The sequence below is a fragment of the Mercenaria mercenaria genome, chromosome 4 (genome assembly GCF_021730395.1).
Source record: "Mercenaria mercenaria strain notata chromosome 4, MADL_Memer_1, whole genome shotgun sequence".
Classification (NCBI taxonomy): domain Eukaryota; kingdom Metazoa; phylum Mollusca; class Bivalvia; order Venerida; family Veneridae; genus Mercenaria; species Mercenaria mercenaria.
In genome coordinates, this window is record NC_069364.1 from 67645087 (window position 1) to 67665646 (window position 20560).

A 20560-nucleotide genomic window follows, 5' to 3' on the forward strand; every position below is an offset into this window, starting at 1 on the left:
CGAGAAAATTTCAATATAATATAACATGGAGATATTTTTAACCAGTCTAGCAATAAATATCAAGCACACGACCCTATCTTCTATTCCTGAATGATCTTAGTTTCTCCAATAGCTTTAAAATTTATATTCTACAACGAATGTCTCTAAATAGTCTTGTGTACTTGTAACATGTGTTAATGTTTAGTTCCGCTCAACCTAGGACTAGATGCGTTTACATTAGCTTCTATTTCAGTTCAAATGTGTAGGATTTTCATTTATGTCGTGTTGGGCAACCTGTGTTTTATTCTATTGTTTAGATTTATATTATTTTGAACGTCAAAACTTACATTAACAAAAGTTACCGCAGAATTCAACGTCTATGTCCTCAAACACTTTTGCAATAGTCTGTACTTGTTCAAACGCCAAAGATTAAGTTTGGAACTTAAGTGTACCTGCAGGTAGTGTCCTATATTGCAGTGTGCTATCAGATGTTTTGGAACCTACTGATGTTGAGGCTGTGACAGTCACACTGTAGTTCCAGTACGCTTCTAGGTCATGAACAAGGTAGCTTCTTGTAGTAAATCCTGAAGTCAAACAAATTTTGTTGTCAGTTAATTAGACCTATATGACTTTCTATACTACAAATATATCTATAGAAAATATTGTTTTAAATTGTTGTATGTTGGCAGAAAAAAGTGATTGAAGTATTGCATGTAAAAAGGTCCCCTACTACACATGGGAAGGCGTGCCAACAACCGCTTAAAATCCAACAGCCATCTTATTGAAGATATATAGTCTTTATTTCTTCAGACATTATACCTCTAAAGAACATGAGAATATTATTTACAAAGTGCCAACAATTTGTTTACTAGATGCAGTACAATGAAATGTTTGACTTCAATGAAATGGCACAACAGGTATACACCTGTAATATAACATCAGAATAAAAGTCAGGTAACTGAAATCGTATTTCTCTATATAAAAAATTATATCAATTCTAATTTCATCCCTCATCTATGATATAAAATATAATTAACCAGAAAAACCAATATTGACAATCTACATTTTCAAACCTCTCCAAAGCTGGAACATTGCAATGTGTAACTATTTGATGCAGTTATGGCCATTTGGTATTAAACTTTAGCGAGCTCGTGGCAAGTGAGTTTACTTTTGTGGTGGGTAAAGACAAAGATTATGTTCTGCACCGTTCTCTATTCAAACAGTTAATAGTCAGTGAATACCCTTTTGAATAATGAAAAGTTCTGCCCAAATTGAATGTTAGACCAGGCCATTTTAGAAAGATAGCAGGGTAAAGGTAAACGATTACGAACAATCCATGCACGTTTTCACATACAGTATAGCTACACTCATCAGACCAGAATAAAATGTATCTATATTCAAAATGATAATGTATGCATGTATGCATGCTACTTTTTACCCCTTTATAACAATTTCAATGATTGATTATTGAAATCAATGTAGCAAACGTTGCTGTCACTGTCATGAGCGTACGATATCAGAGCAATTACACGTAATTTTTCTGTCCTAAGAAACTTCTGACATTTGTCCGTTTGTAATGGGCCATAGGCATAGGAACAAGTCGGCGAAACAGAAACAATACTAAAACAGATTGTTGAATGTATAAAATAACATTTATTAATAATATGATTCATGGCGGTCAAAGAACGGTTTTGAAACCAATATGATACAAATAATACAATACAAATGCCATAACAATTAAATAAAAACAAACACAAACTTTCTATTTGCAAAGTAAGTTTGGGAAAAGATGACAGATACACGATTCAAGCTAACCGATTAGCTTTTCAATATGCTTCTCGTTTAAATTACATATGAAATTGGCCAGTAATTCATCTCGTTCAGGATATTGCATGTGCATAATATCAGTTGAATGATGATGATTTACTTCTGGTCTAAATATGGCACAAAAATGTGAACGGATTTAATTATGAATTTATTGAATATAAGGATAGTTGCTAAACATCTACATACTTCTTATATTTAGTTCAATGAACTGATGACTTAACAAATTGTAAAACATCAATGTAGACACAAATAACGGAACTGAATTAAATTTTAAATTCTTATAATAACAAGCAAGTAGTATAATAAATGAAAATATCTCTAACAATCTATATGATACCAAATGTTATACCTAAAAATATAAAAAAATAGAGGTGAATGAAGACGTTTTTGACATATATTTGGCCTCATTATCTTTGTCATACATATATTGACATATATGAATGTAGGGATAATAAACGTTGTTTTTTTGTGTATTAATGTCTGAAGAAGCCCGCGGGATTGTTTGTGACCGAAACCGAAGGTTGTCGCTATTCTTGCATAAAAAACTTACACGACGACTAAATGTATTGTTTTTATGTAATGACTTTACAATCTAGAACATTTTAATTAACATTCTGTTATTCTTGGAAGCGGTAAACGTGTTTTAAATATCCATAACCTGGGCCCAAAATCAACAACATTACTAAAAAAGCACATACTGAAGAGTTTTACATGTTTTTTTTTTAATCTCTCGTTACTACAAACATGAAATTACCAAAACTTGTTCATATAACTTCAACATTTGTTTAATAAGAGCACATTTTCAAGAATGATAACATTACATTCGAGTTATTTTCAGTACGGACACAGTTTTGAGTACGGACGAGTACGATCGCAGTGCCAAGCTTTCAAGCTGTTCATATAAATTATTCCAAAAGTTAGCTAAAAGCATACCGACTAATATTTACCAAAATCATAAATATGATTCCTAAACACTAACAATCGCACAAGTTACACGCGATTCTTAAACATTCATGGTTGTCTACAAAAAGCTGAGTTCACAAAGGGGAGTAAACAAGGGAAGAAGCGAGTACGAACATTGTTGTGGGCAGTGCATTTGACGTCGGAAACTGATACAGCAAAACATTCTATGGTTTAGATTGCATCTTTAATGCTACAAGAAGAGATTTTAATGAAAGAAACAAGACGCAGATACCAAATATCAATCTGCGCAGAAATACATATGCGTCCCTGGGAAAGCATTTAAAAAATGAAATCGGGTATTAACATCACGTGAATAACCTTGGTTGCACACGAATTTCTCCCGTTAATAAATGGGTGGATCCAGTGAAAATATGTAGTTTTTATGCAAGAATTGTAGGAGAACCCATGAAATAGGTGCGTAAGCATTTCAGGAAAGATTTACCCTTTGTTGCGAATTCTTTTGTTGCAGCTGGTCCGTCCCCATTTGCTGTAATAGTGAAGTTTGTCAGCCCAGGTCTAGGTCCATTCATACTCCAAGACACTGTAAATGATGTCGTTCCAATATCACTTATTTCCACATTGTACGGTCTCTGTGGAACTGTAAGAATATTTCTGGACTTTTAAACAAACATAAAATGTAATTGTTAATTTATATTTTTTCATCGGGCACAAAATAATACACAAACGGACCTTTTCAAGCAGGTCTCAAACAAAATAATAGTTTAATATAACATAATGACACTCCGATTAGATTGAATTTGGCTAATACATGTAATTGTAAAATCATCGAACAATAACCATACCTTTTAAACTAAAATATGAATAAAAATATTGTACACTTCATAACATTTGATGTTTAAAATAAAAATTATGGCTGTCACTACATTTTGGCCCATTTTAAAGGTATTTTTTTCAAATGTCCTACACAGATAATAGTGATGTAGCTGTTGAATTTTTATGCAAAAATGTCATTTCCACAGAATATGTATGCCTAATTTATGCTTTAAAATAGACAAATTATAGATCAAAAAGGGAGCCCCTCTCAATAGAAACATACAAGTGTGTATAAATATAGTGCTTTGGGGTATAGCGGAGCTTAGGGCATAGAGGAAAGGTTGATAAATTTCGTATTTAGACTTTAATTATTGTATACATTTTCATATCATTCTTTAACTGGCATGCATGCAAACAGACAGACATTCTAACATAAATTTTAGATGTTTGCTTGTTGTGTTATTTTCCATATGTCATCAAAATATGAAAATAAAAGCTATTCTTTACTGCCTTAATCAGTGTGTATGTAAAAAATATCATCAGTTATGACATGTACTTGATAGAATATTTAAAAAGCTGAACAGTTTTAAAACAAGAATACATTATTATTCTGATTTATATTAAAAAAAGTCGCGGGAAATTTGTTTAGATGTAGATTTTAAACTAATAAAAAATGACTAAAACTATCCTGTACTCCCTAAATCAGCATGTATGTAAACAATGGCATGGAGACCAAACACATGAATTTCTATTACAAGCTAAATAGCTGTTTTCTGTCTGATATTATACAGTAATTAAAGACTGCAGTGTAAACCAAAAACCTTTTTAAATGCTTGCAACTTACATGTTCTTGAAAAAGGTAGGCCATGCAGAACAAACATTAAAAGAAATAAGACAGTCATGTTCGATGAAAGAAAATGAAAGAAAATAGCTTCAGTAAAACAAAGTCTATGCTGAAAATTTGACTGACAATTGTGCTGATTTTATGTCTTAATTTCTATTATAAACTATGTTGGAACTGTGATGTAATTCCAGCATGAAATGGCATTAAATGTATAATAAGGTAAACTGCTCTACAGAGGAAAAACACGCGATTAATAATTATTTGAACACTCAATTAGTCTCCTAATCATATTACAAAGTAACAGGCCACTTTGACAAAGCAAACTGTGAAGCTTATCATCGTAGGATGACAAATAACTTGTAACGAGTACAAGTAAATACCCGTAATTGAAAGTTAAAAAAATATTGGAAAAAATAATAAACAACATAACATCTTGTTTTTAATTTTTATTTATAAATTATATAGCATAGTTTTGATAAAGGAATAATAGAAACAATAAAAACTAGAATTTGAGCAAGTAAAGCAAATAAGTAATTGTAAAAAGATATTAATATTTCACTGCGGAAAGCCTGAAGAAAAATGTCAGTAAGAGGCTTAAGTATATGGAGTTACATCATGTGATTACAACAATCATTGTTTGCATTTAAATCTCTACCTATTATTCATATCGTTGAGATGATGTATCACTGCAATAAGTCACAGGAACCTGAAATTCTATCCATAAGCCAACACAAGTCTGTCAATATACCCACCACATGAAAACAATAAAATTTTGAAAAACAAAAGCGCGAGTGTATTTTTGTGGTGTAACAATCTATGGGAAACTTAAAAAAACTGGAAATGTCCTTATATTTTGCTGTCACTGTATTGACCAACACAAAAGCAACAGTTTTATAAACATTTCGTTCATCGTCTAAAACTTTGCGTGACTTCAAATGATTTGCTCCGGAGATGAAAGATAAATAGTTTCAAGTAAAAGATAAAAAATACCTCTAAGCTTTATTTTTATCATTAATATTTCTTTCAAATAAATATTACATTTCCGAGTTCATTTACCAATTAAAGACAAAAAATATAATAGCCAAATCGTGCTGGAAAAACCTGGGGTAGTAACTCTAACGTTCCGAAAAGCAGGGAAGTAACTCGACCATTGAAACAAGCAGGGAGTAACTGATATTTTTTTTATCATGGCCAGACTGTCAGACAGCTGTGTCTAACGGTTCGGTTTGAGTTTTCATATATTAAATATGTTAGAAATGACAATTCTGCTGTGACAATACGTTCAAAACACTGCACTTTATCCTGTACACGGTCCTTCCCGTATTACCGGATGCTGGCATTTGCCGAAAGGCCATTTTTAACTCAACAGTTAACATGTGACGTCATGCAATGGCTTACATGAACGAAATGTTATTCAAACTGTTGATTTTGTGTTAGTCTGGAGGGTGACAGCGACAGGTAAGCACAGTTTCGTTTATATTTCAGACACCCATAGATAATTACAACACCCAATCACACCCATATTATGTTTTTCGAAATTGGTTTGTTTATTTGTGGAGGGTAGGTGTGAATGGTGTGAATGCGTTGCATTCCTTGTGTTTTTCTTATATATATATATATATATATAGGGGTCATTTTTTATATATTCACAGACTTGTGTTAGCTTATGGATATAATTTCAGGTTCCTGTAATTCATTAATACAATTAGTTTTACCAATTACGTACAAAACAATGACTTCAGACATCAAGACTTAGTGGCATCTTAATTCAGAATTTGTCAGTAATGTAAAATACAGTACATTTGTACTGAATAAATATTATTTTCAATTTGTGTTTAGTACCAAATACAATGTTTGGCAAAATATTTTGTATGGATCTTCCCTAACTACACATACTGAATGCATAGAAAGATGTGCATAAAAAGCTATAGCAAACATTTTAAAATCAATGTTGACATTTATATAAATAAATAATAGACACAAGTGATGTGAGGCATTTCTTTGATAACCAAGTTTTTCAAATCATCAATTTTCTTAGTACAAAAAGGGACATAACGCTTACAAAATAAATGCAAGACCTTCGATTTGACCTATTCAAATCAAACTTCTAAGAATGATAAACAAGTCTACAAAAGTTTAAAACTATATCTCGTATAGAATTAAAGGAAAGTGGACGTAAACAAATTATAAGCAAGAACAAGAATGCTGAAAAATGCATCAGAAAGTTATCTTGCCTTACTCTCACACTAACCCAATGACAGTTTAAAGGTAAACTTAGTTAAAAGGCTATCTATTGAAGTCTCCGTAAAGTAGGCCTAACAATTTTATAACCAAGCTTACCAATGTTTGGAAAGAAAACGGTCAAAATTTTAATATATCCCACAATGTAGTTAAGGCAGCATTTTTTTGATCAAGTGGTTCTCTGTTTGTTCCTATTACAACAACAACATCAACAAAAACAATTATAATGACTATAACAATTGTGATAATAAAATAATGATTTTAACTGTAACTATGAAAAATAGGCTTTACCAGCTATCCTTATAACAAGCACAAAAGATAAAAGGTAAGCTAGCTTTCCAGGACGCATAGAACACCAAAAACTTAAAAGTATTACAGCCAATGCCTTAGGTTACTGCGCGATGCGCTTCTCTGAGCGACAGTGTCGTATTCTGAATGCGGTAGCACACTGATATGAGAATGATATTGAAGCCATTTATATGGACACAAACTTCAATTCATGACCATATAATTTATATCGTTTTTCTTCGTAGCAGGAACACAGTATACCATTCAATAACGGCTTCTGCTGCTAATCAAACATATACTTGGCTGTATACTCCTTGGTATATTCACTAATCACGATTTATACACAGTCAATACAAAAAAAAAAGCATTCGTTTTGTTAGATATCCGCAGAATACTAACAAACATTGTAACACGACCAGCAGATAAGCTACATGCATGTAGAGTAAATTCTATCCCGGATTATTCTGCAATAACCCACACGCATGCAATGGCGTCATCCGGTGCACATGATCAAGTGAAAAGTATTAACCATTTTTTTCTTACACTGTTTATACTAGTATGTCGTGTTAGAATCGAAATAACAATGAACTGAAAACACGGATTATTCTACGATAAATCACACTTAAGACCTTATTATTTCTTAATTAAGGAAGAGACCGTCTTATATTTGTGGTGATAAAAGGAGGCAGATTATATATGCCACTAAATGATCGTGTAAACATATATGAGACGTTAAAGAACCGTGTACGCATGTATTGAACACTTTTGTAGAAAGAAGAGTAGCAAAAGAAACACCATTAAAGTTTTTACAAAACTTGCCAGAAGAGGATATCAAGGCAGCTCAGTCACAGTGATGGAGGCTTTCGTCTGTACCGGACAAAATAAAAGAGGAAAGTCTTATGAATGACAGTTTAAGATCTTAACACTAAACCATGAAATATTTAAAGAAGTGTCAGTCAAAAGCTCCTATAAAGAAACTGATTCGCCATAATTTTACGAAGTACAAGTACATGATATTCCCACAAAAGACACACAGGTTTTGATCAATCTGTTTGCGAAAAATGTCTTTACATTACGATGATATTTCAAACCAGATCTGGAAAAAGCACAGGGACCACAGATATGTTTATAATAATGTTGAATTATCTTTCACATGACTACATTTCAGTCCTCAGAAACTTTCACTGAAAGAACGAAGTTAATTTATGTTTTATCAATAGATGGTAATGATTGGATGTGTAACATCTAGCTTCTGATTTTTTATTAAAACCGAGTGTTATGGTTGTCTCTCAAACTACTCCTGACAAGTATGGCATACAACGCTGTATAAACAATCTTTACAAAATTTGATTAAGGCAATAATATTCAATATTGTTATCTACTGTCATAATCTACATATGTATATAAAGATGTACACGTTTATTGCACAAAACAAGTTTCGTGTACATGAAAGCTCTTACCTTCTTCTCGAGTTGTCGCTGATATTGTAACAGTGTTGCCCTTCCCCAAGTTGTTAACTGCTGTGCCAGATACAGTAAAAGCTGTGTCTGGTTGGAGACTGATATACTGGTATGACTGTAAACCACTCAGTTCAACTTTTGTTTTTGACAAAAGATGTCTGTCTTCACTATCACACATGTTCTCAAGATCTGTAGGCTACAATATCAAAGGATCAGACATGATGCGTAACTAGTTTTTGATTCCTTAAAACAAATTTTATTAACAGTGGAACGTTAGTAAATACAAAGCATATAGTTTACCTGGAACGTCCCCAGACAATTTGAACATCTATACACAACTTCTTTTACACATTCATCATTCCTTCTAAGCTGAATAACATATCCATAGTTTTCTTCACTATATATGTTACTAGGCTCATTCCATGTGACAGTGATATTACGGCTGGAAACTGCAGCTGCTTTCAGGTCACTAGGAGGCTCTGATACTGTAAATATGATAGTAAAGGTAATACGCACTCCGTAAAGTGTAAAGCGAATAAATTTAGACGATTGTTTTAACACTTTCAATTATAGAAACCCTTTTAACATAATTTATATAACAATGTATAAGGATTGTATATTCTTAACTTTCTTCTTTGTATGTATAATTTGATTTTCCCATCTAAACATTCAGCTCCAATCAGCGGAAGTAAATATATGAACCCGCATATTAACATGTAAGACTGACTTTCATCTTTGATCATCCATGTATAATGAAAATATAGACCAAACACGAAATGTTGTCTAACCGTTTGACCTTTAAGTGATTATGATGACCTGATTTGATTTTTGCAACATTGTCTTCTTATTATGATCCATAGTTGTGCATACAATAGGTATACATCTATGGATGACATTGTCCACTGAGATAGAAGACAGAATCCTGCACGAGACACCTGTCTTTTGAGTTAAAGGTCTAAGTCCTAAATAGGATGCACTTTTTTAAAACATGTATACCATATTTGAATATCCGTCCCCGCATAAACAAAGTATAAACCAGCGGCAAACGCTGAACTCTTTAATGAGACTTTTAGCTTTAAAAGAGATGACAAAATCATGTACGCGACACATACTTGTTACCGTAATAGTTGTGCAAGTTTATGAATCTCATTAAATGTATGCATACGGACAGACAAGCGGATGGACTAGCTGACTGACGGAGCACAAACTGGTTTTCAGCAAGTTTTTTTTTATATCTTTTTCGTGTTCACCGAAGGGCATGGGAATAAAACATTACAATGTTGTTATATTTGATAGCCCCTTGCCATGTGATGAAGTCTGAATATACTTGAACTAAAACTAGAATAACCTCTTATGATTATACTTTAACATATTTATTGTTTATTATTTGTACATATTTCACAAATTGGCATATTCCTATGTTTTAAAGTCTGAAAGACAGCTTAATACCCCGCCACCGTTATGTTATGGATAGTACAAGAGGAAACCTTTTACATTGAGCTGTGACCTTGACCTTGAACGGACATGGCTGACTCACTCATGAATTCTGCACATCGTCTTCATGAAGTGATCATTTGACCAAAGTTTCATGAAAATCCTTCAAGGGGTTTAGGATATACAGAGTTCAAACCTTTGACCTTGACTTGTGACCTTGACATTGAGTTGACATGTCTGACTCTTAAGTTCATGATGAGGTGACACAAAATGACTGGCTCAAACGTTTGACCCTAAGCTGTGACCTTTTTCTTTTTTATGTGTTGCTTGTTCATTTTTCTATGTTATTCAGTTGATCGTAAATGTGTTTTTCTTTAGAACTTGGGTGCCTGCGCTATTGTGGTTTACGTTGTAGTGCAACTGTTTATAAAGAATATGGCCTTCTCTAGTAGATTCGTCCTTGTTCAACTTTTCCCTTCTGATTCCCCCTAGCTCCGACCCCATTTCGCCCCTTACCATTTCCTTCCCCTCCATCAATATTTAGCATAAATTAATATGTACTTGTTTGATGTTTGAGGCAACCTGTCTGAAATGTATTTCCATTACAGCTTTACAGCTTCTTTTTGTCGTGGGCCTACTATGTAAATGCGTGGCTCTAGGGCTATGGTTTTGGTGCTCTGTGCTTCCGAGAAATCTACCCTTACCTATTATCTTTTGACCTTGAGCCGGTATGGCTAACTCATAAGTTATGAACTTTGCCTTAAGTGGGGTCTTCATTTGACCCAAGATTGATTAAAATCCTCCAAGGGGTTTAGGAGATACAGAGGAGATACAGAGCGGACACAAAATGGAAGGCTTAATCCTTTGACCCGAAGTTATAATCTTGACTTTTGAGCTGGCATGACTGACTCATGGGTTTTGCACATCGCCTTGATGAGGAGATCCCAAGTATTAAAAAAAATCCTTAAAGGGGTTTAGGAGATATTGAGCGGACACAAAATGGAAGGTTAAAACATTTGACCTTGAGTTTTGACCTTGACCTTGAACTGACATGACTGACAAATATATTCTGCACATCCTTTTGATGAGGTGACCATTTTACCTAGGTTTCGTTAAAATCCTTCCAGGGGTTTAGAAGATATATAGTGAACATGAAAGTGTTACAGACGGACAGACGGACGGGCTGAAGCACGGAAGTTCCTACATATGGGTACTTATGTGGTGATCTTTTGTTCTCTCTATTGTACTTTTAGCCAAGTAAAAGAAAAATAGCCTCATAAAAGCCTTACGGAATGAATGACATTAAAGAAAAAGTACAGTTACCTATTGTTGCTATAGCCACTTAAGTATGCAAATATGGGCTCCGAAGGACGGACGGACGGAGATCATTCCTATAACCCCATCACTCGTAGCAGGGGATTAAAAACTGCTCTTATGAATAGTACTTATAATTTATAACGATCCTAAATATTTGACATTTAATGGTTTAGAATCAGTTTCGCTCAAAAATAGTATTATATTGATACTGAACAAATTGAGTTTTATGGGATTTTTTTACATTTTGCCTTTGTCATGCATTGCGACTGTCCATATGTTGTGGAATTGAACATCTCATTTTCCGTAAGTACTCTAAACATGTATGTGGTTCCTGCAATAAAAATCAAGCTTTGAAATATTATGGTAGACATGCACAGAAATATAAAATATAATTTTCATATAATTCAATTTCTGTTTGGTTAAAGTTACACATTTACGTTTAATTGAATAATAGTATAATGTGTAAATAAACCATGATCGTTAATTTCACACATATTAGGAAAATTTCAAATCAAAATGTATTCTTATTGCTTGATAATCTATGCAAGTAATAATAAGTAAAATATATTCATCCCGAGAGTCAAAAATATATATATCGTTGTCTAAAGCCAATAGAACATTCTCCTGAAGCTCAATAATAATGGTGAAACCGGAAAAGACTTATATATATATCAGTAGCATGCACTTGAATGTTGCATTTGGCTCATGTAGACTTTGTCAGATCTGGATCACTCGAGGCTCACACGCGCTGTTATCCAGGCTGGTGCCCTCTACCCGAGCCGAATAAAAGATTACAAGTCAAGCTACATTACTGTTCAAATAACACTTAATATATTATATACATTCATTTATTACAAAAAAAACAACACCGTATCGTTACATTTGATTTTTTACCTTTATAACGCCTTTGACACGCCATGACACATTTTTGTTTATGCACGATGGATTCCAACACTGCGTTTACATACGACAAAGTCAAATGTTAAAAAATGAATAAAACAAAACACAATTATAAGTAGTTTTGCAATTTTATTTTTTAAAAAGGTCTTGACCCACAAGGATAAATTTGTCCTTTTGTTTTTTTGTGTTTCAACTATATATAAATAGTTAATTCTATAGATTGAATTGAATCGTAACTATTTATAAAGTCCGGACACACGCGGGCTATCAGACTGGATTTCAAAATTTATTTACACATCAAAACGATTTTATGGCCAAAAGAATATGAAACAGCACCTCCATTGACTAACAGGGTTGGAAGTCGCCGGACATCCAAAAAGACGTTCGAGATGTCTGCCAAATTTAGGAATCATGCCGATACACATGGTTTGTCATAATGTTTACATTATTATAAAATTCATAATTAAAGCTACTTTCCATGGAATCGCAAGCAATCTTTTCATTTGTCTATATTTTCTTTATGATTTTAGACTATGCAAATAGCAATTATTTTATTTAAATTCCATTTTGTTACTTTGTAATCGTGTATTTCTATCGCAGTACCTAAACCTATTTTAGAATGTGAAATTGAAAGTACTAGCTGTCGCCTTTATTTTTAGATTTGGATTTTCCAGACTGTTCTATTTATTAAATAAGGGTTTGAAATATATTTGAAGAACACTGATAAATCAGAATCACCAAAGTCACGCGAAGAGGAACTGAAGTGTGCAATTAGGAACTAAATATATACTCTCCTAATTCTATTTATCGTTCGATTGTAGAGAGAGTTGAGTGTCATTTTCCTTGCCAAACTGAATACGGCTATTTTCTCAATGTGACAGAGTATGTAATATGCAAACGATTAAACAATGTTATCCTCGTAAAGTTCGTGCACTCCCGTGCAAGGAAACACCATGATGAATAATTCACAATCAATAAGATATTTGAAAAACCTATGTTATATGCGAAAATAGCAAAATGATACTAGTAGTGCAATTCAAATATTTAACATTATCATCATTTTAAAGGGTATGTTAGCAAAATATAAAATGAAAACAAATATTGATCTCTAGAGCAGACACGCTTACCACTGCACTACGGCGTCTAATTATCGAAGGAGGAAGTCATTTAAATATTTATTAAATAGATAAGTTATAAAAAGGTAGGGTCCCTGTACTGAAGTGTTTATTCCAGTAACCTTTCAAATCTATAAATAAAAGCCACGGCTAGTAATTGCTTTGCTATTTTTATAACTGCTAAGTGTCGTCGACTTCATTTTTATACAAATAAGGCTTGTTCGGAGCTTTACTTTCATAAAGTATTAACGGCATTTCATTGACACTTTACAAAAATGATAGAGATCATTGATGGGAAGTGCAGTTTCAAAGAACCTTAACTCTACCTTATCTGGTTTTTGGATTATCTCCCTCAAGCAAATGCATTGGGGAGCATCATTCGGCTTTACCGATTCCTTGTTGCGACTGAAATACTATTAAAAAGGTAGTTAAACGTAAAAAAGCACTACCGAATTATTATTGTTGATTTGTACTGTATTAAGTCTTTAAAGTTTCTCAGTTAATGCAACCGTTTTGTTACATGTAAAGAACTTGAGTTTGTATGACTAGAAGGCCCTCCCTCGTCTCGAAATCTAGGAATTTACCACAGTACAGCCTCAAAGAACTATCATGACTGGTTTTATAAAACAGCTTTTTAGCAGAAAGGAATAAATTCTTGCACAATTTTTAAAACTGGAAACGTAAACAATATTGACGAAATTGTTGCTCCAGTAAGTTGTTGTTTAGGAAGTAAAACTACGTCGACGCATGCAAAAAAAATGTAAAAAGTTACTTTTTAAATTTTGCGTTTTTTTCCATATTTATTTGGCATATATACATACAACTTAGTTTTTATATTAATTTCCATTTTTTTATCAGTTCTTTGTTAAAATATTAGACTGCTTTCATTTGGTTTCAATATTTTATATGGATTTGATAATTGCTAAATATTGGACTTTACGAGTACATTGATTCTGTAAATTAATCGTTTTTCTCGTGCAGTCCAATATTAAACTGAATAGTCCAATATTAAAATATTGGACTCCACGTGGGAAATATTGTACTGCGTTCCATTGAAAGCAGTCCAATATTAAAAATACAGTACTGCGAGTACAAAGGATTGACGTCATGACAATGTTTTAACTATGAATATGAATAAGTAGAAGTTGGCGGTTGCGGTGAGCACGTTATGTACTTGCGGGTTGATTTATCAAATCTTATTTAAGTTTTAAATGCGAGTGTTCGATATGACTCTGAATCATAATTGCTGTCTGTTTGCTGCTATAAGTGCAACATCCCTCATTTCCTCTAGCATCGTCTTAACTCTAAGGTTGAAATATTTTCATCTCCTTACATTAGCTCATGGTGTTTACTTGTCAACTTGATTTATACAAGCAGAACTCTATAACCCATGTACATTGAGTAGACTCAATGATCAATACGGTCCAGAAAATATAACAGTACTGAATCCAAGTAAGGGCGCTAAAGACAGATATCATCCTTTAAAATATGTTTCAATGAGTGTACATGTATAGAAGATCTTTTATGTCAAATAATTTAGAGTATTTATATAGATGTTCTATCATAGATGTGCCAATTGCAAATTGACAGCAATCACAAAGAAAAAAAAACTACGTAGCAAGAATATCAGGAATACAGAGTATTCAATGTCAGGCTGTTGAAAAAGTTAGGGAGAATGAGTGTGCAGCTGAGCATGCACACCAAACGATACCAATGAAAAAAAAAGATCGAAAACTGAAATGTAATTGACCTGAAAAATTCCTTTGTCGCCTACTGCTTTCGTTACTGAGATGTACCAGTAATAGTATTTTAATTGTCAGTGATAATTTCTTATTCAAGCAATATAAATTATGTGTGTTATTCTATTAATTATACACCGTGATAAACGGTGATGCCAAAATTGACCACTTTAAGAATCAGCTTTTATGCAAAACTTGACTAATTGTGACTTTTTTGTTAAACGCTCACAATATATACATTATTCAGTTTACTTCAGACTCGTTTCCTACCAATGTCCGAAATATTAAGGATTCAAATTAAACTAAAATCATTTAATATCATAATTACTTATTTACATTCTTTTTGTGGCACCACAAAGCCCAATTACCTATATATAAGCTCGGAGTTTGAATTAATGCGTGAAATTGATAAATATAACTACATTAACAATTCCTTTCAACATGTGCGAACCAAGCGATCAAAGCATATCATATACATTACCTGGCCTCAGCGACGTCACTGTATAACCTTCTACGACATGTGAACTGCTTGTACTAAACAACTGTTGCTGGCTTGAATTTAGGACCCGTATGAAATATCTAACAAGATCTCCTTTAGGAAATTCCGGAGCCAGCCATGTCAATGTAATTGATTCATCTTTGACTGTGTCACATTGCACATTTCGCGGGGCGCTCGGCACTGTAAATATTAGGACAAAGCCTGGTTTTTTATATAGCGGATGAGTTGCAATTTATATTTGCCATTTATAAAACTGCAATCAATTCCGGATCCGTTTATTATCTGGGTTTGACGGAGAAATAGAGTGGGATCTCCACTTTGTTCTACTACGAATATTGAATACATGACACATTTAAGGTCATTTATAAACAATAAAAAATCACTATATTTTATCAACTCAAAGGTAAGACAGAAATATGTAACATTTCACGTTGAATATTTTTTTTTTTTTAAATCGTGTATGTCTCGAAACACGTCTAAGTAAATTATGCATATAAATGATAATTTATAAACTGGACTTTTTTTATTTCATTTGCAGTTTTACACCTGGAATTAACGTATTTTATTTTTTGAAATAATGTTAAGTTTACGGTCATTTCAAAATGCATCCAAAATAGCATCACTCCAAGATAATTCATAATGAGTATGGTGGTTAATTTATTGCACATCAAACCATGTTCCTAAGACGATTTATACACATATTTGGATACACATATTTGATCTTTGGCCCTTTTCCACAAAACGTTTTCGTACGAAGTCCGTACGACTTTGCGCACGGAAAACGTTCAAACATTTTAGAAGCTTTTACGTCTGTTTCACAAAGCGTTCGTACGAAGTCAGTGCGAATATAAATAAAACCTTTTTTACAGAAAGCCAGATTATTCCAGTGTAGAAAACAATTAAGTGTATAATGATGAAATCTTTAATAAAGACCAAAGTAAGCATAAGCACCAGACATACTTTACAACGGATGTAAATGAAAAGAAAATGAAAGAATCTGAAAGTTCGTTATCCTTTCATGAAAGCTCATAGAATAATGAATAAATATAATCGAGGCTCCTTTTTCAGATAAATAATAATATCATTCTTCGCAGTGTTTATTTACAGCAAAATATATAAGAAGAGCATCCCGCGTTCAAGTGACGAGAATTATACTTCACATTTTCTTTTATCCCCCGCCAAAGGCACATTTCCACTATAATATGAAAATGCGGCACGTCAAGTTTCAGTCAGATTGCCCAAGTAAAATCAGAGTCATGGCCCTTGGTAGTTTGTAGTGTTAACTATATAGGATACTATCGATATAGCTATTTCGGCTTCATAACTTGTGACATATCTTACATAAACCTATGAAACCTGGACTCAATTTAGATCACTATAATGTGCTAGTGCAAAGACAATTTCGTCTAGAATGCTTTAGGTATTTCAGAGTAAATTTTGTTTTAAAAAAATCCACATATTTGTACATAAAAAACTAACAAATTGCTAAAATTTCATTAAGATTTCTTTCTTTTTTCCCATGAACATTTATTGTCAACATGTGAAGTTGTGTACTAACACCCACACCGACCTGATCAACTTGGATTATATCGTTGTAAAGAAAGTGGGCTTTACATTTCGACGCTTCTTTGTATGGTATATTTAATACGATATGTATTTGTTTACTTCGATATTGACAACATGGTAACAATGACAGCATTTAATATATGTTAAAATTTATCAGCAAGGTTAAAATGATAAAATCTATGAAATATGCATATGTAATGAACCATATCAGTAAATCAATATCTGAGATAACTCAGAGAAAGGGAAGAAATCCCTTAATTCTACTGTATTAAAGACTTAAGATATTTAATTAAAACATGCATTTAATAAAAGACTAGGTACAAAGTTTTGCACAAAAGGACAAAGTTATGCCAATGTTATCTAATATATAACAAAAAATAAGAAAACATCCTTAACAACACTTTTGAAAAAAGCAACGCTAGACAGATTCTTTATTTGAGATGGAAGCAATATTCCATATTGTACAACCTACAACGGAAAAAGACTTCAAACCAAAGCCTTTCACCCTAGGTAGCATAGTAGCATAAAATACCCACTGTCACTAGACCTTGTTCTATATGAATGCACAGAATCTTGGATCACAAAAAATATCGACTCATATAGTCAGGAGATTGACCATTCTTAATTTTGAAAACATGTCACAATTATATTTGTTCCACCCTTTTACAGATGGGTAACCAGTTCAATGAAAATAATGTATTTGGGCAATATGGGACCCATTTTTCAGATTGAGTATAAACCTGATTAATTTATTTTTGGTAACATGTAGCTTGTTTTCCGAAATTGAGATAAGCCGTAAAACCAAAAAGATGACACTGCATCAAAGCTAAAACTCAAAAGTCTTTTAGTATGATCAGGAAAAAAAATTCTGTTTCCTATACAGAAATTTTAACCCGGTATTTGCTTTGTTGATAATAGAGTTAGCTATGTATTCTTCATTAATACTCTAATCTAAAGTTGCACCTAAATACTTGACAGATGAAGTGGAATTTATAGTTCGACCATTGCAACTTATATGAAGGTTATTATCTGACCTTAAACTGGGCTTTGAGCCGAATAGAATTGACTCTGTTTTTCCTAAATAGGAGGACAGCATGTTATCAATTAATCACTGATTAACTGATTCAAGATCTTCTGTTAGCTCTTTTTCAATGGCTGACCGATTTTTCCAAATACCAAGCTAGCGGAGTCATCAGCATAAAGTAATAATGTACTTTTGACTTCTGCGGACATATCATTACATAAACTAAAAATAAAATAGGTCATAGAATTGACCCTTATGGAACACCACATGTAATTTTACTAGGCTTAAAACATGTACCAGAAACATCAAGAAGTTGTTGTCCCTCCGATAAATATGACCTGAACCAAAGAATCATATCTTCCGCAAGACCAAGCCCTTCAAGTTCCATCGCATAAAACAAACATAATTTTATATATTGCCGATAAGATTTTATTCTAGAAACGATATATCCCAAACAGTGATTTGTCGTCGGGTGCATCCTCGTGATATAATTCTTTCGCATCTGAACGCCAAACAACGAATTCATTCGGGAGCAAACCACTTTTGAGACTTTTTATTTCAATCCTAACACATTATCAAGTATTTTAATCTATATCTCTAAAGATATTCGCCAAATTCCTTTGCCTGTTTAGTGAGTTGTTCTTTTTCAAGCGCCACAATAACGTCTGACGCTATGGCGTAATGCATTTGACATTAAATTATGTACACGTATTGCGTGATAATATCCCTTAGGCTACCGCTTCTATGCATTACAAAGTAGCTATTTATATCAACAAAATCAATAAAATGATGTTTTTTCTTCAACTTAAATGCAAAAAGACCTTGACCTCCCGACTTTATGATACTAAAAAATAACTATTTTAAGCGTCATTCTTGATGACTTGATGTTTTCTTTTACGACATTTTAAGAGAAAGCAACGCGAGGTTTTTATTATTTCGCTCAGGATATACTTATATGATATGGTATTAAACTGGGCATGTATCCGCACATGTACATAATACTTGTAGAGCAACCATAAATCAGTATTGTGGTATTTATTAGAGATATTTATTTCTTCCTTTTTTCGTGCATGACTTATTTATTAGAGAATTTCTAGAATTGCACTTCTGCGGTGTTTAATGCATTAAAGTACTATCTGACTAAGCTGAAAAACACGCAAATCTGTTGTTTGCTGACATTTGAACAAGGTTGTACTGGATATGTGTGACATTTGAATATTAAAACGGGGAGAAAATGTGAATGCGGCCGGGTAGACCAGTCGGTAGAGCATCCGGACGGTATTCCGAGGCCCCGGGTTCGAGTCCCGGTCTGGCTGCACATTTTTTCTCACCCTGTAACATTTGGCACCCAACATGGGACCGTGGCGGCATTGCATTTGTTATTTCCCGACGACTGTAATTGCTTATATATAAAGGTACCCGCTGATAATTCTAAGATAAATTTCAAAATGTTCGGGAAATATTTCACAGTATAGAACTTGAATAGGTCAGTCGGTAGAGCGGCATTCCGAGGCCCCGGGTTCCAGTCCTGGTCTGGCTGCATATTTTCTGACCCTGTGACATGTGCGTAAAGGGATATTCTCAGGGTTTGTTTTTGTTTTGTCCTAAGTTAATACTAATAGTCTGATAACGTAAAAATATGATGGGGCATTTTAATTCTTTGCATTAAAGTGTTTTGCAATAATGAAAAATACTATAACACAACATGTTCTGCGTTTTACTACATGCAGTCGAATATCTTCACCTCGATATTGGTTAGCTCGGTACTCCGGTTAACACGATGTGTTTTAGTCGGTCCCGATTTTTCTCTATATATTTTAATGTTATCATTTATCATTACCTCGATATTATTAGCTCGAAATTTTGTTAGCTCGATGAGATTTCTAAGTCTGTTCAACTGTTTGTATACCTGGTTTCATCGATATCAAAGCTTGTCAAAACAAATCCATGTTTTTGTATGGTATGAAAATCAACATATCGTTGTCCGGCGATGTATGAATTATAATCAGGTGTGTGTATTTATTTTGTTTGTTACTTAATTTTAAACCCAATTTTAATGTCAGCAAGTTTGCATTTAATTCCCAGTAATTAGTCTTTTAAAACAGCGTGCAAGCGGGCAAGCTGTTTCTAGTATAACAATTAATTTAGACGAAATATTTTTCTGATTGACGGAGAAAAAATCTGCCATTTAGGATTGAGTAACAGTTTGCGTATTTAACTCGAAAAATGTTGTTATCGAAGCGCAGTAAAAATGACTACTCAACCAGGAACATAACCGTTGCATTCAGACTTGTTTAGAGAAGGACCCGGTAACCAACCCGGGGGAATACCTAGCAACTCTTCCGAGCATGTTGTTAATGGAGAAGAACACGGTAACCAACCGAATTAAGATGTTTTATTTGTCAATAAAATTAAGATCGTATTTATGTTTTATATTATTTCTTTCCCACTTCAAACCCACTGAAAGAAGCATGGAATATAATGGCAATATAGACGTCCTACACAGATACAAAATGTAGTTCCAGATAGTCGATATCGTTACGTCGAACTTCGGATACGTCGATGCAATTTCTGCAGTCCTTTGAATATC

At 33.3% G+C, this 20560-nt stretch overlaps 1 protein-coding gene across 1 annotated transcript in view; it reads right to left on the reverse strand.

Annotated features, from left to right (window-relative positions):
* Window positions 1-20560, reverse strand: part of LOC128556655 (fibronectin-like) — a 55939-nt gene that overhangs the window by 15083 nt on the left and 20296 nt on the right. Inside the window, exons 9-14 of the mRNA XM_053542256.1 lie at window positions 15363-15560; window positions 11369-11458; window positions 8677-8861; window positions 8377-8572; window positions 3212-3367; window positions 432-563 (exon numbers count right to left, since the gene is read on the reverse strand). Coding sequence (XP_053398231.1) covers window positions 432-563; window positions 3212-3367; window positions 8377-8572; window positions 8677-8861; window positions 11369-11458; window positions 15363-15560 — 957 coding nt within the window. The remainder of the gene's footprint in view (window positions 1-431; window positions 564-3211; window positions 3368-8376; window positions 8573-8676; window positions 8862-11368; window positions 11459-15362; window positions 15561-20560) is intronic.